Source organism: Nannobrachium achirus (genome assembly GCF_963921795.1).
Source record: "Nannobrachium achirus genome assembly, chromosome: 5".
NCBI classification, from domain to species: Eukaryota; Metazoa; Chordata; class Actinopteri; order Myctophiformes; family Myctophidae; genus Nannobrachium; species Nannobrachium achirus.
This window is the reverse complement of record NC_137814.1, coordinates 41373268-41400657: the sequence shown is the minus strand read 5'-3', so window position 1 is coordinate 41400657 and position 27390 is coordinate 41373268. Positions and strand designations below refer to the sequence as shown.

The following is a 27390-nucleotide window of genomic DNA, read 5'->3' as shown; positions in this document are numbered from 1 at the left end:
TGCGTGCACGCAAACACACTCACACACACACTCACACACACGTGTGAGTGTGTGCATGTACGACTAGCAAACACAGACGTGCAAATTCCTGGTGCACAAATACAAATGGACGACCCAACATGCACTCAAAACACTGACAACGGTTCCGTAGACACACAGATGGAACAAGATGATTGACAACTTTAGCTTACTGACCTACTTGCACCATGTTTTTTTTGTCTTTTATTGTATGCTACAGGTGGAGTCCATAGCTACTGATCTAAAACTGTTTAGTTAACAACACAACTTCAAGAACCTGCTAATTGTTCACCAACTGTGGCTCTTCTGAGCTTCAGTTCAAACTGTGTTCGTGGAGTGGTTTGTCTTCTTTTAAAACTGTTGTGACTTCCTTATTGTGACTACAGCTTTAGGAAATGCATGGAATTAATTAGATGAAAACACTCTCTTCCATCACTCATTGATAAATACTAACACACAAAGCACATGGCATTTTCTTAGAAAATGTGTGTAAACAATACCATCATCAGAAAGGTCTGATGATGAGCAGGAAACGTAATTTAATCACATTTCAAGGTGTGATTACCGAACGCTAATATTAACAATAGAGTGGCTTAATTTATAGTGCAAATTGTAGTATAAATGTATGACTACAATACAGTAGAGCAGTGGTTCTCAAAGTGGATTCCAGGGACTTTGTGGGTTCCTTTATTGGGGTCTAAATTGACCCATACAAGTCTGTAAATGTTACAGGCCCGTCAGGGTCCATTTGGTTCCATTTAATACTGTCAGAGTTAAGGGGAGACCTTCAAAAGTTTGAGAAACACTGCAGTAGACAACTTTTCGATTCCTTGAGTGGCCAGTAGGTGGAGGTAGAGGTCCACTGATAAGACACAAGTACAAGTGGGAGTTTGACTCAGGACAACATGAACTAATTTAGCAGCAGGCCAACAATCTAAAGGAAATTAAAACTACATCCAGCCTTCTTGGATAGTACTTGAGTGATGTTTAAGAAAAATGCACATCAACACTCATAATGATTTTCTCTCCTTTCAGCTAGCTCTTTCATCTACAACGATTACATCCTGGATGATGTACTTGCAGCTTCATACACTAAGCCCAATGGTTCTCAAAGTGGGGTCCTGGGACCCTCAGGGTTTCCTTGAGGGGGTTCTAAATGGACCCTTAGAGGTCTGTAACTCAGTGAACAAAATGAGATGATTCAATTTGTAAACTCTCCCGAGTTATCTAGGTCCTTGAAATTAAAACATTAAAGCTATACTGTGTAAATTGCTCAACTTGTGGTCAGTAGCTCTATAGCAAACCTCGGTCGCGTCCGCGTCTTTCGGCCGTTTTTCGGCCGTTTTTCGGTTCTCTCACCTCGCCGAGATCCATCTTTTGAGGGGTCCCTGGTTCCTGTGCGTTCAGCCATTCCGGAGATACACTCCTTCACCCATGCTTCAATAGCTCACCGCGCACCCGAGTATAGAGAGACACACGGGAGACTACAAATATGGCCGCCCTAGCGACCCCACTCCAAGATGCGCTGTGATTGGCCGGCAGTGTATAACCCTCGCTGTGATTGGCCGGTAGTATGATGACGTCATTTTGCCGCGAAGTTCTCCCCCCCTCACGGCTCATAGAAAACATATAAAGAGAAGGCTTTTGAAGCTGAAAATAATGGAGTGGGGGTTCTAAAACTTTAGCGATTTAACAGTTAGGACCATTTTAAGATTTGTTTTATAAAAAAAGTTACATGGTATAACTTTAAGAAATAGCTAGGGCATTGATCCACATCTGGTTTAAATAAAATGTTTCCACAGAGTTAAGCTGGTTGCACACTGCTGCGTTTTTTCGTTGCGAAATGCATTTTTCAGGGCAAGGAGAGAGAGAGAGAGAGAGCACAAGACGCAGTGGTCCGAAAATAAATACGAAACGGGTGGAAGTGTGCAAACTTGAGGTTGATTTCTTTATTTACTTCCCCCGAAATTCGCCCCTATATTCGGCCGAAAAAACGCAGCAGTGTGCAACGACCTTTAGAGTAACAGCCTCGTACACTAAGCTCCACCTGGTTTTAAGCAGGAATCAACAGTTACCTGCTGTCCAGTCTGTTCACAAACGCTTTCCATTTCGCATGGTTTTCATAAGACTGACTAAATATACACATTTCAACACATTTCACTCCCAGTCTGTCTGTACTGCACATAAGGAGCCGCCCCGCCCCCCTGGTTAACTAGAATGACCCCACCCATTGCAGTGCTGTCAGAGGACGGTACCAGCCAGAGATGAGCGCTGACAAGGGAATGACAGACAGAGACAGATGGAATCTGGTAGCAGTGTGTTAATGTGTATGTGTGTGTGGTTGGTTGGTGTATAAGCTTATGTAGCTATGTGTGTTCTCGTGTATATGTGTGTGTGTGTGTGTGTGCGTGTGCGTGTGTGTGTGTGTGTGTGTGTGCACGTGGTGAGTGTATATGCTTGTGTATCCGTGCGTGTGAGCAATAGTGTGTGTGTATGTGTGTGTGTGAGAGAGAGAGAGAGAGAGAGATGAGGGACAGTGACAGATGAGCACAGCAGAGCAGGGTGTCCATGGGGCAGTGAGTGATCGATCGGCATGCCTTGCCCTCCGTGTCACCTCGGGCTCCCAACAACCTTTAGGAAGCGCAGGCGTCGGTAATTACCCGTTCCTCACACTCACACACACACACACACACACACACACACACACACACACGCACACACACACGCGCAAGCTGCAGACACTGCGCTATCTTTCAGCTCCATGGATGAGAACATGGTTGTGTTTCAAGCGAAACGAGGGGACAATGCATTTGACTCAAAGAAGACATCCATTGGGGGTGGGAGGTAAGATGATCACATCTTAAGCACCCGGTGAATCTGAAATATTGATGCACATCTATCGCTCAAGCGTGATGTCATCAATAATGACCATATGACCATTCTGTTTATTGATCGGCCGGAGCCAATCAATTGTCAATACAAGCCCGGGGAGCGCCAGCCGTGGCTCGTCAGTGCAAGAGGTCACCACTTCACATGCTAATACTTTATCATTATATTTTCAATAGTGTTAGGAAGGGAAATTAAATGATAATGGAAATCCATTAAGTATACAATTAAAGCTATTATAATGACTAATGTTATTGTTTTGTTACTGTATATTTTAGTGTGTCAGCTGTAATAGGTTTCGTTTTATTCAGGCTGTGGAACGACTCAATGATACAACACGGTGCCTTCAACCCTGACAGACAACAAGACAAGGTGACAGGGACTGCCATGCAACAAGCACACAACACCACCATCACTGCCACCACTGACATACTGATAAGGCCTGGTCTGTGCACACACACATTAACTAAGGGCACAATGGAACTTTAAAGAAATCCGCCAAAAAAAACAAGAGCACTTGGCCTTTATTACAGATCAATTCATTCTTGTTACCATGACCAGCTCTCTGCCATAAGCAAAACATATACAGTATATATGTGGAACGTTCATTAATGTTTAGAGTATACGATTGCCTAATTAGGTTCATTCAACCTGAAGGTGATTTTCGGTTTTAAGAAGGAAGACATTTGACCATATTCACATGGCGGTCATTTCATATTCAAGAGGTTGAATCTGAATGTCGCTTGTGGCCATTTGGTCCATGTAATCTAAACATAATAAGAGCTCTTCATGTATATTCATTTGAAATGGTCAATTCATGGAATGCCAGAGGTCTAATGGAAGTAAAATACTGCTTAAGACCCAATCAAGTTTCCCAATGGGACTGACAAGTGCCCAGTGAGCAGGCAGGCAGACAGGCAGACAAACAAACAAACAGACAGACACAATGTTGTCCTGTCTAATTCTCACCATGCAGATGAGACACTTGTACCGGTCTCCTCTCAGGATCTGTTTCTCCAGCTCTCTGATTCGAGCCTTCAATGCCTCCAGAGTGGTGGCCGTTGAGTCCTCCGTTACTCTGTCAGAGAGAGAGAGAGAGAGAGAGAGAGAGAGAGAGAGAGAGAGAGAGAGAGAGAGGGGGGGAGAGAGAGAGAGAGAGAGAGGGGGGGAGAGAGGGGGAGAGAGAGAGAGAGGGAAAGGTTAGTTTTGACGTTACAAGACATATTGATGGCTAAGGAGACAGTGTGTGGGAGTGGAGCAGGGCTGTAAAATTCCACACGGCAGTCCTTTACAAGGTATGGATTCCTCAAGATGGAGAGATCTAAAGATATACGACTCCCCGGGTCCATGAGAGGAATTCTTAGAGCTGCAATATCAGGGATGGGATTCAGAATATCAGAGGAAATGGTAAAAGCCCTTAGCGGAGGTCGTCCCATATGGATTCTTTTTTTTCAAGGCCAATCCCGATTACGATGTTTTTGGAGAACAGAGAGCCGAACAGGCTGAAATCAACAGAACTCTTTAAGCTTCTGATATCCATATTGAATTTGCTTGACTCTGTAACCTGAAAGGCAATCGGATACCAATACTGTGCACATGCCTTTCATACTGTAGGTAGACATTTGTTTTTGTTTTAATCAAGCACTTTAAACTCTAGTGTTGGCCTAACCAGGCAAACATTTTGCAAAAAGGCGGATCTACAAGCTCTCGTGAGCTTTGGTGAAGAGCTTTGGTGTGTAGAGTATAAAAAAAAGTATATTATAAAACCTTTTGAAAATAGATCTGTCATATCAGCATCTTTAATGATACAGTATTTACTGATATGGTAAAAATATTTGGACTATCATTAACCCTTATAATTTCCAATAATACTGAAGAGTTTGGAGATCTCGGACTTCAATCTCAATCCACTGCCACATGTAAAATCACTTGGTTGACTCTTTGTTGTGTTATGTGAAGGCGTTCGATTCCCAAATGTTCTTCTGTCCTTGCACATATAAGAACGTGATCGCCCAACGAGCATGACCATCACCATCATATGAAATGACCTAATGCGCGGTACAATATCGTCATTGTCGGGCGGAAATTTTGTATCTACGAGTTTCAAATCTGTACGTTCTTTCGCAAAGTAAAGCCCTGCTTCATCATACAAGGCCATCGCAAAAAAGAGGTGAAAACAGCAGATCTACAAACACACAACGCCTCGCACACGTGCGAGGCGTTGTGTGCTTGTAGATCGGCTGTTTTCACTAGTTTAGTTCATTTTGTAAATGATAACTACAAAACGAACGCTTTTGGACATACAACGTTTCTACCCGACGACGACGATATGAAATGACCTAATGTGCGGTACAATATTCTCTACCTCGTTTCACCCTCCAGCTGTCTGTACTTCAATATACGGGGATCATTTTAGCGGGCTCTCTCTCTGTGTTCGTTACACCGGATGACATTTCTCTAGCCGGCGCGGGCCGCTATCCTCAAAGGCCCCATCTCACACTGGATTTACAGCTTCACCCCCCATCCTCGCCCTCCTCCATACATCACTAGCGCTCCCTCCCGCTGTACTCTTCATCTTTCTTTACCACTTCATCTGTCCATCCTTGCCCCCTTCCTTATGTTCTCTTCATCTCTTTCTCCCCATTATCTCCATGTCTCCTTTCTCCCACGCCTGCACCTTTCGCACTCATCACTACCACTCTCTGCTTCACTTTTCTTTTTCGCCGTCATTCCTCTTAATTCCTCTCTTCCTCTGTTCGTCGCGAGTCTTTCCATCCCTCCCTCCCTCCTTAAGCAGCTTCTGATTAATGTGCGGTGCGCTAGCAGAAATGTGTGTTTAACACTGTCCGACAGCATATGAAGTGGCCATAACTAAATCAATATGGCCGATGCGCAGACCACAACGATTGCGATGACGAGCGGACTCGGCGGTGGAGCGGCGAGATGAGGCAGCTGATGTTTATTATGGCCGTCCGCTCGCTCCCTGGTAACAACGTAATAGTAGTGTGTGTGTGTGTGTGTGTTTATGGTTATGTGGTCATTTTCCAGCGACATAGCTAGCTGATCTATGGTATTGATCCGGAGGGGAAGGACAAGCAGTGTGTGTGTGTGTGTGTGTGTGTGTGTGTGTGTGTGTGTGTGTGTGTGTGTGTGCATATAAGGAGCTTATATGTAGCATGCTTAACTTCTTGAGACCAAAAAGGCAGCCGACAACAAATTATTTTCCCCAACACGCTATACTAAATACTTGTCATGCGGTCCATAAAAATATATCAAATGATATTCAATATAATACCAAAGCATGCCATGCACCCATTTTAATACTCAAGAGTTGAATGAAGACTGAGGATGTTATAGTGTATAATCGTGTACCACAGGGGTACCAGGGACCCCCCCCCCCACCCTCCCTGTAACCCCACTAGCATTTGGTTGTCTATAAAGCCCTGGTCTGTCTCCTAGCCTGACTCGCCATTCCATGGTCATAAACTGCTTTACCCTCTCCTCTTATTAGTGAATAGCTTGTAAAAAGCCATTTAGCCTTGATTAGCCTGCTAGCTTATAAAGGGCCAGCAGGACTTTAAGTTGACTGGACCGGCCTGAACTGGACTGGAGTTGTCCCTCAAACAAGTCAGTCTCTCCCTCCGTCTCTCTCTCTTTTAAAAGCCACAATAAATCCCTCCCTCGCTCGCTCGGCCGCAAAGACACCAGAGGCCGCAGGGGCTCTCCCCGACCTACAGAAAACCCAGCGACTCTTATAAAGATTGGCCTTACTCAGCTTGCCTCGTGACCCGCCTCGCTTCTGCAATGAATATTCATCTAGCACGGCTGATTTATAGAAAACCGCATTCTTACAACTTAGTTAATTCCCGGGCGCTATAAACAGACATGCTAATCTGTCTTTATGTGGCTGTGTGGTCATCTGAACGAGGGATGAGGGAGGGCTGGGTGGAAGGCGGGGATGTGGAGAGGAGAGAGTGAACTGGACAGTTAATCGCTGGAGTCCACATTTTGGAAAAGAAATCTAAATCGTAACAATCTTGCTCTAGCCGTCAAGAAGAGGGTCGGTGTGCCTCGAAATAATCTAGCAATCCGCTGGACTGATAAAGTGCCAAATGTCTTGTGCATTGTGCCAGTAGGCCACAGAAGTACCATTTCCCGCCACAAATGTTTTTACATTTAATTTATTCTTCTAAAATATCACGTCTAAAAGCTCACAATGCAGCGCAATGCGGCTATTTGCTGCACGATAAAGTGTATAGGGCCTGAGTGGTTAAAATGAAAAAACGCAGCTAAAATTCTTAAGTATCGGCTCTATCTCCATCTTTATCTCTTATGTGTTCCATCCTCTGGGCTAGCTTACAGGCTTCTTGCACTATTTCAGCCTGGGAGCCGGACTTAAGTGAATTTACCTTCACCCTGGGACATGGGTTCATTACAGCCTACTGGCACCATTCTCACGTGGACCCCATGAAAACAGACCCACAGCTGTCGTTGGGTTGTAATCTAGAATTTAAGATATGCTGCATTGGCTTGTTTTGGGAGGATACAGTTGCAAATAAATATGCTAGGAATAAAGAACAAAACATCAGGCTGTGACTTTTTCATCCAAACTATCTCGCAGTTTTACAACTCCCTACGCCCCGGGATCTCAGGGAAGAGTAACAGTTTAGAACTGGATTTCATAAACCATGAGCTGGGCCACAAAATGGCTCGTAGGGCCTGCTTTCGGGGGGGCCGGCCCGGTACCAACCAAGAAACACTAATACGTTTTCAGGAGCGCTGCTCCCAGGATGAGGATAAATGTCTGATTTGGTTTATGGGCTGAAGAAAGTTTAACCCATTTAGGCCTAGAATTATTGAATGCTTTAACCAGTGAAAAATAGCAGATATACAAGCTCACAGCGCGGCACCTAGTGCCGCGCTGCGAGCTCGTAGATCTGCTATTTTTGAAAAAGTCGTGAAAATGTGTGCAAATCTTTGAATATATGTATTTTCAAAGCGAACGTTTGTAACTCAAATTTTGCTTCTGGGTGGTCCCTGGAACTAAATATTTTGAGATGCAGGTCCGTGGCCAAATAAATATCATTTTGGGGGTCCTTCACATGAAAGGGTTTGAGAACCACTGACATAGTAGTCTCTCAAGAACAGACTAACTGAGCCCCAGTTAACTGAAAAGGACCTTTTCTTTGACGATGGCTGGCCAGATTGCTGTCGTAGAAACATAGGGTTTTCAAAAAATCTTAGAAGGATTCAAAAGACACTTATAGAATCGGGTCAAAATTAAAATTTTCACGATTTAAAAAAAAATAGCAGATCTACAAGCTCGCAGCGCGGCACTCTGTGCCGCGCTGTGAGCTTGTATATCTGCTATTTTTCAATAGTTAAAGCATAGAATAATGATACACTATAATGTGTACCCGTTCTAAATGGGTTAAGTGGTACTGCTTTGAAAATATATTTATATATATATACACACAAAACCAACTAGTACAGCTGGAAAGCGGGCGCTGAGTTGTGAGGCGGTATGAATCAAGGCATTGGTGGTGTTGGAGCAGCACAACACTGCTATGGTGCGGCACAGTAAAGGATCGTCGGGGGTATAAACTAAAGGCTGTAAATCAGAAAACAAGTTACATATCCATCTGTGCACAATGCAGTCTTATGTGGAAGTGTAGCAGAGGTGGTGTGACATCTCATAATCGCATCATCATGATCTGACTCTGTGTGTGTGTGTGTGTTGACTGTGTTATATGTGTTGGTTCCTTGCGTGTGTGTGGTTTGTGAGCACAGTGGGACCACAGGACCACTCAAGGCCACATGTTCAGTTACTGGACTCAAGTCCAGCATGGTAACTGTACACAGTATTGAAACTGTGGCCTTGAGGCTCAAAGGCCCGCCGTAATAAAAAGAAAGAACATACCTGGAATGAAATATGACCGAGCATGGATACACTTAATTACTACAACACATGGCTTTTCTCTATGCTGTGTGTGTGTTTGTGTCTGGGCAGAGACAAAGAAAGACAAGAGATTAACCATATCGTCTCTGTCGGGTGCCATGGAAACATCATACTGTATGCCCAAAACCGTTACTTTTCAGCATTCAAATTCAAAAGAAGCAGATCTACAAGCTCAAAGCACGCCGCGTTTCAAGCTTGTGGATCTACTACCTTTATTGCTTGTGTGTAAAATATGGCTTGACAGCAACCATCTGAACCAAAGGATCCCTATTCCGGGGTGAACATTTGGCAGAAATGTTGGGCTCCGAGATTTGGTGCAGAACGGTGGTTCTCAACCTTTTCTGGATCAGGGCCCACTAGAAAATCTGAAAAGCATCCACAGCCCAACCATCGCACCGCGAGGCGTTGTGAGCATGTAGATCTGCTATTTTCACAATATTTATCCGTGGAACCGAGTTCATATGTTTATTTTGGGGGTCACAGCCTAAAAAGGTTTGAGAAGCCCTGAGCTAGAGGGACACAGAGAGAGAAAGAATAAAGGCCCAGTGGAAGAGACAGTGACATAACAGGGCTGGGCTAACTGATGGCAGGGCCAGAGCAGAGCAGACAGCGGGGGAAAGACAGGGAGCGAGAGGGGAAGGAAGGGGGATGGATTGGATGGTTCTTCCTCCTCTCCATTTAGCGCTCCGTCCGCGGTGTGTGTGGGACCATTTCTCATTTCATTAGTGTGTGTCTGTGCGCGTCTGAAGACCTCCACCATCCATCTCAATCAGCCCTGTGTCTTAATCTACTGTCCACCTATATCGCCCCTCACAGACGCTTGTGCGTGCGCACACAAACACACACACACACACACACACACACACACACACACACACACACACAACCCACCAGCAGAATACGTACAATTTAAGCAAAGATATATTTTCTTAGCTAAACTACATGGAAGATGAGCAATATTTCAAATTAATAACACATGTATTATATATCGCCACTGTCGGGCAGAAACCTCATATCTCCAAGTTTCAAATGTGTACATTTCAAATGTGTACATTTTTCGCAACCATAACCATAACCATACAAGGCCGTCGCACAAAAGTAGTGAAAACAGCCGATCTACAAGCACAAAACGCCTCGCACCACGAGGCGTTGTGTGCTTGTAGATCGGCTGTTTTCACTAGTTTAAGTCATTTTTAAAATGATAAATACAAAACGAACGGTTTTGGACATACAAGGTTTCCACCCGACAACGACGATATGGTTATATATTTTTATTTTTTCTCAGCCAAAGAGGTGTTTAGTGTTTTAAGGAGGCCTGTCCCTGTCCACGCCTGCAGCCTGTTAACTGAGGCCTTAACTACACTGACACACCATGATAAAACATTTAAGTCACCATTGATTTCCCCTGCCTCCCCCAGACGCGTGTGCACCGGTCTCAGGGGTAGTAGTAGGGTGGGTCGGTGTGTATGTGTGTGTGTGTGTGTGTGTGTGTGTGTGTGTGTGTGTGTGTATGTGTGTGTGTGTGTCTAACGTGCACATATGCGTGCTTGTGTGTTTTTTAAGTGCCTGAGAGAAATTGAGACAGAATGGAAAGAAAGATGAGAAAGCGGAGGACATGGGGGAGAGAGAGAGCGAGAAAGAGTGAGACATGAGAAGGGCAAAGAATAAACGCTAAGAGTAAGAAATAAAAAGAGAGGGGGGTGGTGGGGGGGGGGGGGGGGGGGCAGACAGACAGGAGGAAGGAGGGAGGGAGGGAGGGAGGGAGGGAGGGGTAGAATGTAGCGTCATCACTTCCAAATTGAGGACAGATTCAATTATTTGCAAGGAGCCACATGGAAATCTCTCCGCATTGTTTCGGCTGGAGGACCAAATTTGGCGGCAATCACATTGGCGGCATTGGAGGGCCCATTTATCTTGTGGGGGAAAGAGAGACGCTGTGTGTGTGTCCGTATCCGTTTGTGTGTGTGTGTGTGTGTGTGTGTGTCCCCGTGTGTGTGAGCTCATTTATCTTGCGGGGAATGAGTGGGGGAACGAGGACGCCCCTGGAGGCGACCAGATCATTACCCATCTGGGATCAGAGCGAGAGAGAGAGAGAAAGAGAGGAGAGAGAGAGATTTCACTAACGCTGCCCCATGCTAACACACACACACACACACACACACACACACACACACACACACACACACACACACACACACACACACACACACACACACACACACACACACACACACACACACACACACACACACACACACACACACACACAATGTATCAACATAACGAAAGGAGACAAATCTCATTTTCATTTGGGGCTGGAGGAGCAGGGAAGCATTTGTAGCGAGAGGCAGAGGATTGTGGTTCCACTGCAATCACCCAGCATCCAGTTGGCTCTCTCTCTCTCTCTCTCTTTACATGGATACTTAGGATTACAGCATGTTCTGTTGTGGGCGGCCACAGCAGTAAGCCTTTTAACGGAACATCACATTTATATTAGCAATGTCCTGCTGTCTCCTTGGATTTATGGCCCTAACGCAATTTTTAAGGCAGACACTGGGGAACTTGTCCTAACATGTTCACTATTAATTTAGATGTCATTTTTTAACTCCAGCAATCACACCTTTGATCATGGGAGCCCCAAACAGATTAATTAATTGTAGACCAGGGGGTCCGGGACCCCTAGGGGGTCCTCAGAGTTACTACAGGGGGGCAGCCAAATCTTTGTGTGATATGATCATGTTTTATAGATTAACCACTTGAACACTAGCATCCCTATTCTGAGTGGAACATTACCCAAAAACAGCAGATCTACCAAGCTTACAAGAGCAGACTAAAGTATTTGACTGTTCAAGTGGTTAAATGTCAGTGCTGTCAAACAAGTCTAAGCTGTCTAAGAAATCTATGAAAATCTTTCTTCTGCAACACAATTTTATACAATATGTAGTGGGGGTTCCTGCTTTATCTCTCTCTCTCAGCTAAGGGGTCCCTGGCCTGAAAACATTGAAGACCAGTCAGTGTGGTTACTGTTATCTAACTATTTTGGTTAAGGGTATGAATGCAAGTGGATCTACTAGATTGTTTTTGCAGCAAAACAACCACCACACATGAAAAACCTTCAACTCAAACCCGAGACACTGGCTAGACGAGACAAAGCACATGAGTCTCTCATGCCATTTGTGTGTGTGTGAGTAATCCAAGCTAATAGAGCAGGTTGAGAAAGGCCCTTCTTCCTCTGACATCAACCAGCTGCTGATGATTCATTCACACCACCAGCAGAGAATGTGTGTGTGTGTGTGCAGGGGCGTCACGCCAAATTATGGGCCCTGGGTACAAGGATTCACTGCAGGCCCCCCAATGAATGTTAACTATGGAAAAATAGCAGATATACAAGCTCACAGCGTGGCACCGAGTGCTGCGCTGCGAGCTTGTAGATCTGCTATTTTTGAAAAATCGTGAAAATATTTGCAAGAAACCTATGTTTCCATGTCAGTGGTGTTCAAACTTTTTCATGTCAAGGACCCCCAAGATGATATGCATTTGGCCACGGAACCCCATCGCAAAATATTTTGTTCCAGGGACACCCCCCAGAAGCAACATTTGAGTTACAAATGTTCGCTTAAAAAGTACATTATATTCAAAGATTTTCACACATTTTCACGACGTTTCAAAAATAGCAGATCTACTATTTTTCAATAGCTGAAGTTACTAGGGCCCCTCCACCTTGGGCCCTAGTAACTCAGTCCCACTTTCCTCCCCCTTGTGACGCCCCTGTGTGTGTGTGTGTGTGTGTGTGTGTGTGTGTGTGTGTGTGTGTGTGTGGTGAATCAATCTAAACTGTCAGGACACTGCCTCTCCACTTAGCCATGCTTACTCGTCTCTATCTTTTACACTCGCACACACACAGAAAAACATGGATTATCACACCGCAGAGAACAAGTTAACAAATGCATGGCCTTGCTCAGCAAACACACACACAGCAGTGTTTCTGATCAATAAACTTCAAGCTGCTCTGCTTATTCTCCAGTTATCCTCTGCACTGATATTTAATATGGGACACACACACACACACACACACACACACACACACACACACACACACACACACACACACACACACACACACACACACACACACACACACACACACACACACACACACACACACACACACACACACACACACACACACACACACACACACACACACACACACACACACACACACACACACGAGAGCTGATTGATTCATTTAAATGAAGCATTTACAGAGGGCAACCCTCCCAACGGGAGAGTGTGTGTGTGTGTGTGTGTACATCCTAAGCTACCAGCAACACGGCCAGCAGAACAAAATTATGCTCATATGAATCAAGCCACGATTATAAGGTAAATATAATGAGAAACGTATCTCAAAGTTCACAATTTATTCATCTTATCGTCTTAATTTATTCATCAAACCCATTTGTAGTAAAGTTCTACTGCACCGTTTCTACACACAGTAAAATCCCCCATGTTAATTTGATGTTAATGTCAACGTTAAACAAGAGAGCTACAAATGGAACCAAATGGAACCCCGAGTGTACAAAATGTGGGCCGATTTGTACGCTATCAGAATTAAATGAACGCTGGGGATTTTATTGTGACTCTGTCACTGTGAGGGAGAATGAAAAGCAAAGAGTGATGAATATTTTCATTGGGCATAATAAGAGGGAGCTCAGCTTGGACAAGGGAAATCACTTACGCCCAAGAAGCAGGGATGAGGGGGCAACAGGCCGACCGGAGGAATGCAGACCCCGACTCACCCAGACAAACTGTGTGCGCGCGCGTGTGTGCGTGTGTGTGTGTGTGTGTGTGTGTGTGTGTGTGTGTGTGTGTGTGTGTGTGTGTGTGTGTGTGTGTGTGTGTGTGTAATAGTAATAGCATGGGAGCAAAAGGACAGGGGAATATGCCAGACATGCAGAAGCAAGCAATCAACCAGCCACCCACCCACCCCGCACCCCCCTCCCCTCGCTCACCCGTCCCTCTCTTTTCTCCTCCTGCACTCTCCGTCTCTCTCTCTCTCTCCTCACTTGCAATGAGCTGACCCCTATTACCCATGCAGGGGATGCTGTGTGTGTGTGTGCGCGCGCGCGCGTGCGTGCGTGCGTGCGTGCGTGCGTGCGTGTGTGTGTGTGTGTGATTGTTTTCTTGTGGCAGAATATGGATGAGGAGATGGAAATGAGGGAATTAAGGAGCACTGGCCTTTCACTCACTCTCGCTCTCTCTCTCTCTCTCACACACACACACACACACACACACACACACACACACACACACACACACACACGCGCGCACACACAGGATAACTGTGAACTCGATAACTGTGTTCAAACCCATGACTTCACATGGAAGCCTTCGTTATACTGTGAGGTTGCAAAACTCTAGCCAACAATATAATGATGAATGCACGGAAATTGGAATGTGGCCGTGCTGCATAGTGCATATTCTTAATATATGGTTCCAATTTGACAATGTCAGAGTTATAATAACGCTCCCAGGTTGTGGACACAGTGAAAACCTCAGCGTTAATTTATCAATGTGTACACACACACACATTTGATGTTTTTGTACTCCAACCATGCTGTAGAGCAGTGGTTCTCAAACCTTTTGGGCTCAGGGGCCAGGGCACCCCAATACATATCTTTGACATCCACAGCACAAGCACCTGGAGCTCCTGAACACAGTGGGGTCAGAATGTCCCAAGGTTGGCCTTCGGCTAAATGCCAAGAATAGCGAGGTTATCACGTATACAGGGTTCCCACACATCTTTACCAATTAATTTCCAAAACCTTTCCAGAATATTTAACCAGGACTATATAACAATAATTCAGCTCAATAACGAGTCGCTTACTCCTATGCGCAATGCCCAACAGGTAGTGTATTGCCAGTGGTTCTCAACCTTTTCAGGCTGTGACCCTCGAAATAATCATATTTGAACTGGGCACCCTGACGAACACTAAGAGTTGAGGAATTTTGTATAACAACGTTTTATTGTGAAAATAGCCGATCTACATGCTCACAAGGCGTTGTGAGCATGTAGATCTGCTATTTTCACAATTTCTGCCACAATTTGGCCAATGTTTAATTAGTAATTTCAGAGGTATTAACAAAATCAATAACCAAAGACAATACATAGCTATTTTTTCCAGGACCTTCCAGGACCCTTGATCAATTCCAAAACTTTTCAAGTACTGGAAAAATATTTTTTCTAATTTCAAAATATTTCATGACCGTGGGAACCCTGCGTTTAACATCCTATCGAAACATCCACCTCTGACAACAACAGGAGGCTCATTAACTCCAACCTCCCCTGCAAATCGAACTGCTTCTTTCTTCTATGCAACGGTAGAATATATGGAAGTGAATGCTGGACCCTGAAACCAACCCTGAATAAGTCTCTAGACGGGTGCTACACAATAATCTAGCATGTAGTGACCATGTTACCAACGATTATCTGTGAATAGCGTTTTGGTGAACTAAAAGAAATTCAAAAATATTACGGCATTGGACTGGCGTCACGGCAAACACTTGGAGAAACCTTGCTGTGGAGCCATGTACGCCAGCTTGTTCCAAGGTGGCTGCATGTAGGAATCCTGTGTGTGTGTGTGTGTGTGTGTGTGTGTGTGTGTGTGTGTGTGTGTGTGTGTGTGTCTATTAAGGATTCCAAGCCAGATCTGTGCTCAGACAGAACGGGACTGCAGAGAAGATCAATACCCTCTATGTCGTCTCTTTCTGGCACACGCACAGACACCCACACACACACGTGTGCATGTACACATCGTACACACACATGCACTTGCGCGCAATGTTAGAAAAAAGAGAATTTCACACAAAATGCATCATTTATGACCCTCCTAGAAGAGGCTCTCCCACAAGTGAGGAAACTCATCAGAAAGTCATAGAATTATGTCTGTGTGTGTGTGTGTGTGTGTGTGTGTGTGTGTGTGTGTGTGTGTGTGTGTGTGTGTGTGTGTGTGTGTGTGTGTCTGTGTGTCTGGGTGCGTGCAGTATTTTTGATTCTGGTCGTGGAGGGAGTCATTTTCGATCTCACTCTTTTTAACAACTAGATCACTGTATGTCTCTGTGTGTGTGTGTGTGTGTGTGTGTGTGTGTGTGTGTGTGTGTGTGTGTGTGTGTGTGTGTGTGTGTGTGTGTGTGTGTGTGTGTGCACACGCACGTGTGTGTGTGTGTGTGTGTGTGTGCATGCACGTGTGTGTGTGCGTGTGTACATATTGTCACTGTCGGGTGGAAACCTCTTACAGTATGTCCAAAACGTACTTTTCAGGAAATTAGGAAAGACGACTGTGTTTCAATTGATCCAATGCAGTTATTATTTAGTCACAAGCTCGTAAATACTTTACATTGTTTCACAGACAGACATAACCACTTTCAATTTCGCTTTAAAGAAAAAAAACATCTACAAGCTCACAACACATTGCACTGCGACGCATTGTGAGCTTGTGGAGATTCCTGCTACTTTTATGTGACACTGACGAAAGGAGGCCATTTATTTACAGCTGAAATGTGGACATACAAGGTTTCTGCCTGACAGCAACGACATGGTATCCATCCATGTAACCTACTTTTCAATCTCGCTGTTTTTACAGGTGCGCGGGGCGTTGCAGGACGAAGAGGAGGATGATGAGGGGGTGTTGGGGTCTGTCTTGCTGCATTCTCCGTTGCTGGTTGACGGCATCTCTGGAGACACAAAACACACACACAGCTCTTGACAATTCCATTCATTATTTTCCACTTCAACCACTTTAAACATTATTTTACGCTTTAACTACTGAGAAATAGCACATCTACAAGCTCTCAGCAGAGCTTGTAGATCTGCTATTTTTGAAACATTGTGAAAATTTGAATATCTTTACCCGATTCTATAAAAGTCTTCTAAATCAGTGGTTCTCAAACCTTTTCTTATCAAGGACCCCCAAAATGTATTAGGCTGATGACCCCCCCCCCCCCCCCCCCCCCCCATCTTAAAATATGTTGCTCCAGGGACCCCCAGAAGCAGAGATTTGAGGTTGAGAAGTTTGATTTGAAAAATATATATAGATTTTCAAATATATATATTTCTTTCACAATTTTTCAAAAATAGCAGATCTACACTTGGTGCCGCGCTGTGAGCTTGTATATCTGATATTTTTCAATAGCTAAAGTATAAAATAATTCCAGGTCTTAATGAGTTAATGTAGAAACTGTTTGTACAACTCAAACAGTTGTGCAACTCCAAATACTGTCTAAGGAAGAACTGCTGTCAGTTTGTCGATAGTGACTAAATCTCACATGAAGAGAGTGTCTAGAGATTTCAAGATTGGTGATATGCCCTATTTATTTGCCTTAGAGCTAGTTGGATAGTACCACCTGAGTGGTTATGATATATAATAATGGCTGCTGACTATACACGTTGATATTTTAAAACTGAAGTGCACCATCATCCATCTACTGTATATGGTAGCTTGGTAAAGCATTTGCACACACGTGCCTGTCACATTTAAAAATATCGTTTTGAAAAGCCTTCCAGCTGTGATGCATGGCTGTCATTTCCAGCAAGCGACAAATTGGGCTTACAGCTGTTTTCTAGGTTTAAATGCATCGAGGTTCAATCTGTGCTTGTTTTGGACTTGGTTATTTCGTTTTCAGTGTGTGTGGCTTTATATTAAATGTGTTTGTCAGTGTTTATGTTAATGTTAGCCTGGCATGGCCAGACTAATATCACAGCATGGATATTAGTCTGGAATCTCTGTGTGGATACCTGCATTTCTGAGGGGACGATAAAAAATACTGCATAATGGGCCTGGTCGATTGGTGCTGGTGCCTCACAACTTCGGAAGGAGAAAAATGCAATCACAACCGAGCGGGTCCAGACTAATCTGCCAAAGGCACTGGCAGATTCGTCTGGTTTTCAGGCTAGTTAAACGTGTGTCTTTAAGTCAAGTGTGTCATTTTACAATCCTTACCGTCGTTGGACCATTTGGAGAACTCTGGTGTTATCCTGTTGGATGGCATCCCACCACTGGAACACACACACACACACACACGCACGCACACATTTGAGTGAGATATAAAAATACAGCTAAAGGTTTGTCTAACTCCTGCACTATTCTATAGGCTTATAACCATAGTACATTTAAAATCAGATATAAAAATCAAATATATTTGTATAGCCCTGAGTAACTAAAACAGTTATGATACTTTACATATTGATTGGCAAAACGGTTATTGACTTTGTTCTATTTCTGTAATGAGCCAACTTTTGATACTTTTGTGTGACGCTGTAATATGATCAAGTAGCATGTAGGGCTGTCACAATTATTACATAATCGTCTAATCGTAATTATTTGACATAATCGCAAATATTTTGTAATAATCGTCATAATCGTGAATGTTGAAAAATGTTCATACATTGATAAACATTTTCAGAAAGAGTGGAAATAGCCGATCTACAAGCTCACAACGCGTCGCGATGCGACGCGTTGTGAGCTTGTAGATCGGCCATTTCCACTACCAATGTCATTTTCTAAGTAGAAAGTTGTCAAATATGTCAGCAGTTTCTTTGTATATTTAGGTTATGTGTCATTATCTGCCATGTGCAACTTCAATGCCTAGAAGCCGAACAGAAATGTAATTATCAACGACAAAAACACAATTAAATCGTTAATCGCAATTATTTGAGTGACAATTAATCGTCATGTAAAATGTCATATCGTCGTGACAGCCCTAGTAGCATGGGGCGTGTTTGTGCGTACTTGAGCACGGCTCCGCGTAGCGCCTCCCTCTCCCGGGCCTCCCCCTGGTCCTCCCCGGCCCCTGAGCAGGGGATGATGTCGGCCTCGGTGTACTGGGCCTTGCCGTACTCCAGGGTGTCGTCACCGTCCACGTCCAGGTCGGCGTCGCTGTCCGCACCGCTCTCCTTGGTGCTGCACATGGCAAAGCCCGTTCCTGGTGAGAGAGAAGAGACCGCTTAAAACATGATCTGCGGTTCATATTGTGCATCGATTAAACTTTTGGTGAACTGATTAAAGGTGGTTGCACACTGCACTGCATGTTTTCGTTGCGTTTTGGAAATCCGAAAGCCGTAGGCCAGGGAGGGAGAGAGGAAAGAGAGAGAGAGCAAGGGACTCAGTGCGACAGCTGCGAAAATCGGAAAAAATCAACCCTGGTCCGAAAATAAATACGAAACGGGCGGCAGTGTGCCAACGTGATTGACATAACGTGAGGTTGATTTTTTTATTCACACACTCCGAAATTCACTCCGATATTCGGCCCGAAAAACGCAGCAGTGTGCAAAGACCTTAAGTCAGACATTTTTGCATATCTATACACACACGTGTGTTCAGAAAAATCAAAAATCCTCACCATTGCCTGACTCTTTGTTTCAGCTGAACTTAATTGCACAGACAGCTGTGTGTGTGTGTTTGTGCACGCACAAACGTCCATCACACAGGGGTTTTCCTCTCTCCCCTTTTCTGTACGCGAGTGAATCTGTCCATCTGTCACTTAAAGACCTGTGCGCACACACATGTCCATAAGTCACTTATGTCCCGTCTTCAAGGCACGTTTGTGTGTGTGTGTGTGTGTGTGGTTGGGCTGTCTATCCATTTGCACGAAGGGGTGTGCATGTGTGTGGTGTGCGCACGCGCGTGCGTGAACCAGTGACAGGTCTGACAGCCATCTTATTTACACCTGCCCCAATTCCTCCAAGCCCTCCGCTGGACTAGTATAGTCTGTCTGGACGTGTGCGTGTGTGCGTGTGTGCGTGCGTGTGCGTGTGTGTGTATGGCACAGGCCAAGCCTCAGTCGATAGACATCTTATTCAGGTACTCGACTGGTTCGCGCACTAGACCTCCAAAGGCAGCAGCTCTCACTGCGTTGACATCCTTGTGTCAATTCGCCAAAATTGGATCCTTTTTCTACTGGCGGATCTGCTGCTCTACCTCTCCCCGACTCATCCCTCCATCCACTGGAGAAAAAAGGAGGTGGGGGAGAGAGAGAGATGTAGAGGAAGGAACAGAGAGACCCAAGCACCGATGGACTAAAAGCTGTCATGAAAAGGGAGGGGATAAAACACGGCAGCGATGCTGAGCACTTTTACAACTGGCCCATGGTTTTTTATTGTTCAAATAAAAAGGACCTTTTAACTTTTATTTGGTCCCGGTGGCCGAGGGGAACATATGGGAACAATGGCCCGCCGCGCTGCGTAAATCTGACTAGGAGCTTCTCGGGAGGTACAACTTAACCCATTCAGAACGGGTACACATTTTGTGTATCATTATTTTATGCTTTAACTGTTGAAAAATAGCAGATATACAAGCTCACAGCGCGGCACCGAGTGCCGCGCTGCGAGCTTGTAGATCTGCTATTTTTGAAAAATCGTGAAAATTATAATTTTTTACCCGATTCTATAAGTGTCTTTTGAATCCTTCTAAGATTTTTTCGAAAAACCCTATGTTTCTATGTCAGCAATCTGGCCAGCCATCGTCAAAGAAAAGGTCATTTTCACTTAACTGGAGCTCAGTTAGTCTGTTCTTGAGAGACTACTATGTCAGTGGTTCTCAAACCTTTTCATGTGAAGGACCCCCAAAATGATATTTATTTGGACACAGACCCGAATCTCAAAATATCTAGTTCCAGGGACCACCCAGAAGCAACATTTGAGTTACAACCGTTCGCTTTGAAAATACATATATTCAAAGATTTGCACACATTTTCACGACTTTTTCAAAAATAGCAGATCTACAAGCTCGCAGCGCGGCACTCGGTGCCGCGCTGTGAGCTTGTATATCTGCTATTTTTCACTGGTTAAAGCATTCAATAATTATAGGCCTAAATGGGTTAATGCATAGGTACTGATACAGTACGTAAAAATGTTGTCTGGACTGTCGCCTTGCATGTGGACGTAACTGCAGTACAGCAGGGTACATTCTGTCAGGACCAACATGAGGCTAAAACTGGATTTGTATTTTGTACTAGTTGCATGGTGGTGTCGCACACCAGAGGGTCCATGCTCAAGTTCCCTCAGCCCTATGTTCCCTCAATGTTAAAGGAGCTATAGTCAACTTTTTCATTGTAGGGCTGACACTTTGTTTACATCCTAGTCTATAGACTAGAATGTAAACAAAGTGTTGGTCTGACGATGGCCAAAATGATTATTTTATCATTATGTTACGCTTTTTGTGGTAATTTTTGAATAGAAACACATATATGAAGCTTATTTTTTTATAAAATATTTTCGAAACATTATTTTTGGAACATAGGGCTGAGGGAACTTGAGCATGGACCCATTTTTATTTTAGCATCCGTTTTTCAAGAAAAAGCTGACTATAGCTCCTTTAACCACTATGCCTAACCCTAACCCTAACCTCAGTGAGGGAACATAGGGTTGAGGGAACATAGGCATGACCCCACACCGGAAATAGCAGATTTCTAAGCTCACGTGTCATGGTGCGATACGTTGTGAGTTTCTAGATCTGCTATTTTCGGTGCGCAACAAAGGCACGCAACTAAGCAGTAATCACCCTTAAGGAACTGTATGGTCAGCTCAACGTTTGTGGATCTTGACTGTTTAGTCAGGTGAAAATGCATGACACGCACGAAAAAACCCAATTAACAGAACCACCAGAGACACCCATCTTCTTTCCCAGAATGCAGCGGTAAGCTCAACCAGGCGAGCAGAGCAACACAGGTGTTAAGTTGTGAACGACACAGAGCTTTTCATCAATCTGAAGTTAACAGGTGACCAAAATGGATGGCCGAACAGGGTAGACAGATGACTCCTGACCACTAATGTGAGAGAGAGAGAGAGAGAGAGAGAAAGAGAGAGAGAGAGAGAGAGAGAGAGAGAGAGAGAGAGAGAGAGAGAGCGAGAGAGAGAAATCATTGTTAATCTAATCAATTGATCAACCTGTGGATGCTGTGGCTAGGTGGTCAGGGAGAAGGGGGCTGGTGGTGGGGGGTCTTGGTTAGACCACTGGGAGTTGTATTGGGTGGAGAGAGAATGGTGGATGAGGCTGGCTATGGATAAAAAAAAAACGAGTTTTAAGATGTACTAGTTCTGGTTTAGGGATTAAGAGAATTATTATTTTAATATAATAATGTAAAATATGTTAAAGTGAAAATTAGGAAAAACAACGATAAATCCCTTTGTTGTTGTGGAATCCGATAATTAGCTAATATGTTTGGCAGGGATTGAGCATCTTCTATTTGATATACTGGAATTTTACCATTTGGTGTACAAACATGTATGTTACCATGAATGATGAATAAATGCTTCATGTTGTTCAAGAAACCTTGAATGTCTGACTTATTGATGTCTGTATTTATTAAAAAGGGAGAAAAAGATACATCTCTTCCTAGATTAGGGCTAACCACCAAACATATAGGTAGGCACAGTAACAGATTTACATTTTTATTTGGAGATAGTGAAACCGCTTTAATTGTGTTTACCATTTTCAACAGTGGTAAACCGTTCCACCTCAAGACGACAAGACATTTTCTTTATAGACAAATAAGTAGGGCTTAACTCACACACCTGGGTAACCTGGTGGGGTGGGAGTGCACGCTACCGTGCATGGCTGTGATCGGGTCATTGCGTGGTCTTCACTTTGCCCGTCATGTGCACGGAGTAATATATGTGGTCTTGACGCGTGTGTGCATGTTGTGTGAGCCGTGCACGCTCCCAGTGCTACTATCTGTCCCTCTAAGCAGTCTTGGCAGGCCAATCTAATCTGGCCATGGAAAGGTCAGCCCCACTATAACTGCCTTTCACTCACATTATGCACGCTGATGAACAAACCCCTCTTCCTCTCGCTCCTCCTTTCCTGTGCTTCCCCCCCGCCTCTTATATGCCTTTCCTTTCTTCACTCCTGTTCTCTTCCTTTGTTTTTTTATTCTCCAGTATTCTTTTCCTTCCCTTTATCGTCTCTTGTCTTCCTTCTACTGTATCCCTACAGCGTCCCTAATCTGAAGGGGAAACACTCGCCTAAAATAGCCAATCTATGAGCTTGTAGTTTGGGCTGTTTTCGGCAAAGAGATTTGGTGTAGATCGGAAATGAGTGCGGTCCTAGTATAGAGCCGTGGAGGACACCTGTCATGTAAGTATAGTATAGGCCAGGGGTCTTCAACAGGGGGTCCGGGACCCCTAGGGGGTCCTCAGAGTTACTACAAGGGGTCCTCCAAATCTTTGAGTGATAGTTTTTTTCCTAATTTTTTATATTATACAATTATATATATCCATATTCTGTGAACTTTAGCCAAAAATAGCAGATCTAGATCGGCTATTTTTGCTTTGGTGTAGAGGGAGAAAAGAGCAGACTAAGTACAGAGTGAAAGGTCAAGTTTATTAAGTATTGACGGTTCAAGTGGTTAAATATCTGAAAACGTAAATTTACATGAATCCAAAATACACTGATGATTGTGCTGTCAAACGATGAAACTATATGGAATCTATGAAAAGGTTGTGGGGGTCCCTGCTTCATCTCTCTCTCTCTCTTGGCCTGAAAACGGTGAAGACCCCGGGTATAGGCTTTAAGTAGTGAAATACCCCCGATCTCTTTTCTTCGTGTTTGTTCCTATACATGAATAATATACTGTACCTCTTGACTCATGTACCGGTGCACAGACTGCACACGCACACAACGGGCCAAGCTCCTCCTAAATGGCATCTCCGCCCGCATCTCTCATTACCATAACCTCTCTTCAAATACGTCTGACTCTCGACATGGCCAGCTAGCTACACGTGTTCCGCGCCGCGTTGACATGTTTCTCTGCGTTGACACGCTCCGTCTCCATCTACAGGAGGAGGGCAGGATCAAAGGGAGAGCTGTCGGAGCGGCTGGGATCGAACCAATAGGCTGACCTCACCCACGCGCCCGTTGCCGTAGCAATTATCAGCGCGCACAGGGGAACAGGGAGGAGGGTTACAGGTCACTGTACTAGCGCTCTGTCGCTCACAGTTCAGAGAGAGAGGGGGGGAGGCAGGCAGGCAGGCAGAGAGCGAGAGAGATGGAGAAACGGGGGAGACAAAGACGCGAGAGGGACATGTTTGAAGTGCTGTTTACAAAGGAGGAGATTTCATATCCCCCTGGGCCATCTTAACCAGCCATAATCCCTCTCTGTGCCTCTCTGAAGCTCTCTGCCCATTTATCCCCGTCCTGCTATCACACCCTGGGATCTGTCCATCAGTGTGACGATCTGTCTCTCTGTCTGCCTGTGCTGACGGGGCGGGCAGATGGAGTTATAAATCGTTGTTGTCGGACAGAAACCCACTTATCTTCATCTTCTAACTTTGTGTTTTTCTTTTCGTAAATTAACGCCCTACTTGATCATACTATGTCACACAAGAGCATCAAAGGTAGCAGAACCACAAGCTCGAAACGTCACGTTTGGAGCTTGTTTATCTATGTTCTGAAAAGTAACGGTTTCGGACATATGAGGTTTCCACCCGACAGAGACGATAAATACAAATATTACTCTTGTGAAATGCACACACTTAAGACAAGGCGGACAGACAGACAGATCAACCAAGCCAAGGAAGTGTGTTTTCAGCCTGGGCTCTGTTGCTGCTCTCGAGGCCTGCAAAGTGCCTGAGATACATGCAGCTCTCCCCCTTAAACACACACATACACACACACAGAGCTGAATCACAAACCAAGCTTGTTCGATCTCTCCCCAGCCAGCCAGACAGCTAAACTGACCCCACCACCCCCCCCCCCCTCCTTGAAAGGTTGCCTGGTCCCACTCTGCCTTTATTCCCGGCTCTCTCAAAGGGAGAAGGGAAGGATGGTGGCACTTCACAAAAAGAGGGATAGACCCCCCATCACCTGCCTAAGCATCTGACAATCCCACCCTCCCTCCCTCCCTCCCCCACCCACCGGCCTCTCTCCAGCAAAGTGTTTGAACCACTGAGGAGCTTTCCAGACAAATCCGCCTTCTGAGTGTGTTGTGTGTGTGTGTGTGTGCTTCGATTACTACACTAGCGGGAACCAAAACTTCCCCTGTGTGTGTGTGTGTGTGTGTGTGTGTGTGTGTGTGGTGGAGGGTCTCAGTAGTGTGTATCCGTCTCCTCAGGCCACCTGAGTTCTCTAGTCTAAAGGCTCCCTATCAGAGCGCGGCAGAAGGGTTCCGTCTGCTCATTAGACGCCAGGGGAACCAGGGATGGATGGATGGACTGATGGATGAGACGGAGCGGAGGAGAGGAAGACATTCTGCTCTTTACCCGGTTGAGGTTTCAACATCGATCTATCTCTTTCTCTCTCTGGCTGGATGGCTTTCAGCAGGTGAGAGATAGAGAGAGAGAGAGAGAGAGAGAGAGAGAGAGAGAGAGAGAGAGAGAGAGAGAGAGAGAGAGAGAGAGACATGGGAGCAGGTGAGTCTCTTTATGCGTGTGTGTGTGTGTTTAACAGATGGAAGTGGGAGAGAGGAGAGGTGGGACAGATGAAAGGAGAGGAGGCCAGAGAGTTGAAAAGAGCCTCTTAGAGAAGAGAAGAACTCTTTAGGTCCTTCTGAGCACACCTTGAGGGGCCATCGCTCTCTCGCTCTCTTTCATACACATCTCCCTCTCACACACACACACACACACACACACACACACACACACACACACACACACACACACACACACACACACACACACACACACACACACACACACACACACACACACACACACACACACACACACACACACACACACACACACACACACACACACACACACACACACACACAGGATATGCAGCTCTGCAAATAAAATATCAATTGATCCCAGTGCAAGACGGAGGACGATATCACGATATGTTAAATCTCCACGATACGATTATCGTGAGTGTTTTTTATCACGATAAACGATAATATCGCTTATCGTCCCATCCCTACACACGACTACTAAACAAACACATTCTGGGCTATAAGGCACTGTTTGTTCGATGTTGTTAACTTTGGAGAGCCACAGGCCTATCTTCTCCTAAATAATGATCATTGGGTATTACTGTTACATATCCAGATCCATATTCTACCCAAAACTATACATTTAAGGGATAGAAAGCTGTATTTTCGTGAACACATCCAACAGCTCATTACAAATACTGAATCTGACTTTTTCACCGTGGAATGTTCAGTCAGTAAGGAGACTAATTCGGCTATTTTCAGCTATTTTTCTAATCCACAGAGCAACTATTGAAGATATCTTGTCAATATTTGGAGAACACAACCCCAAACCTCTACCAGCGTCATTGCTCTTTAAGTACCTAAACACAATACAACGCACTTCATGAGAATAAGCAAAAGAAACTGAAAGCCAGAAAGGGATGGAACATTGTAGGGATATTGTTGGCGTGTGCATGGTTGCACGTGTGCGTTCCGGCGTGCGTGTGTGTGTGTGTCAGAGAGCAGCATCCATGCTCCCCAGCGACCGGCTCACGGGTCCAGCCCTATAATTGCATTCCAGGACCGATGTGTGCATGCATGCGCGTACACGCACACACCAGAGTCACCAACCCCCATCCACCCACCCACCCACCCACCGCGGTGCAGACCACTAGGTCAATCGCCCAGCTAAATGTGTTTTCCTTCCCCTTGCTAAGAGGGCCGTGCCGTGCCGAGTCAGTCTGACCCCTGTCTAACCCAGAGGACCTGAAGGACCAGTACCACCATTACAGCACCTCGGACAGCCTCAGAAAACCAACACTGCTGCCACTGAATGACAAGGAGGACATGGAGGAAGACTGCTAGAGCAGTGGGTTCTCAAACGTTTTCATGTCAAGGACCCCCAAAATGATGTGATTTGATTAAATCTTTGCACCCCTGTGTGAGTTTTGTGTGTGACTACTTGATGCTGTGTTTAACCTCTTCTTTATGTTTGTGTGTGTCCATTTTGTGTGTGTCTACTTAGACCTCTTGTCTATGTTTGTGTGCATGGACTAAAGCCCAATAAAATGTCATGATGACTGAACATTGTCAGGCAAAGTCCTAATCTGCGATTTGTGAAAGAGCGCGAAAGGAACCCCCACAGGGTGTTGGGTGTGTGTGTGTGTGTGTGTGTGTGTGTGTGTGTGTGTGTGTGTGTGTGTGTGTGTGTGCGCGCTACAGTGTGCATGTACTGTACCTCTGAATCCTCCCTCCAGCAGGGCAGTGGCTCTGATCCTCTTCTGCCCCGCCCACTCATACTCTTCAAAGCCCCGCCCATTCTCTCCGTCCATGTCTGCTGAATCGTCGTCGCCGAACGCACCCTCACGCTGACACACACACACACACACACAGAAAAGCACACGTTACACACAAGTTAATTAGATTTCAGACTAAGTATACAGTATGCTCTATATTATTTTCCTCTTATTTGTTCAACTTTAAAAGCAATCACCGTACAACTACCGTGGCAGAAACAGTAGTATGAAACAAAAGTGTGGCTGAATTCAATTTGCATGAGACCCCTGGTTTTCAGGGCCCATTTCACATTTCAGCAGTTATCAATTTATAATGACAGTTCATTA

At 44.9% G+C, this 27390-nt stretch overlaps 1 protein-coding gene across 3 annotated transcripts in view; it reads right to left on the bottom strand.

The window, feature by feature from the left end:
- Positions 1 to 27390, bottom strand: part of rnf220a (ring finger protein 220a) — a gene marked incomplete at its 5' end in the record, with an annotated part of 202139 nt that overhangs the window by 6557 nt on the left and 168192 nt on the right. For all 3 annotated transcript variants that reach the window (XM_080725444.1, XM_080725445.1, XM_080725446.1), the window contains 5 exons: positions 3874 to 3982; positions 16483 to 16597; positions 17863 to 17918; positions 18652 to 18844; positions 27006 to 27135. In XM_080725444.1, the coding sequence (XP_080581570.1) occupies positions 3874 to 3982; positions 16483 to 16597; positions 17863 to 17918; positions 18652 to 18844; positions 27006 to 27135 (603 nt within the window). The remainder of the gene's footprint in view (positions 1 to 3873; positions 3983 to 16482; positions 16598 to 17862; positions 17919 to 18651; positions 18845 to 27005; positions 27136 to 27390) is intronic.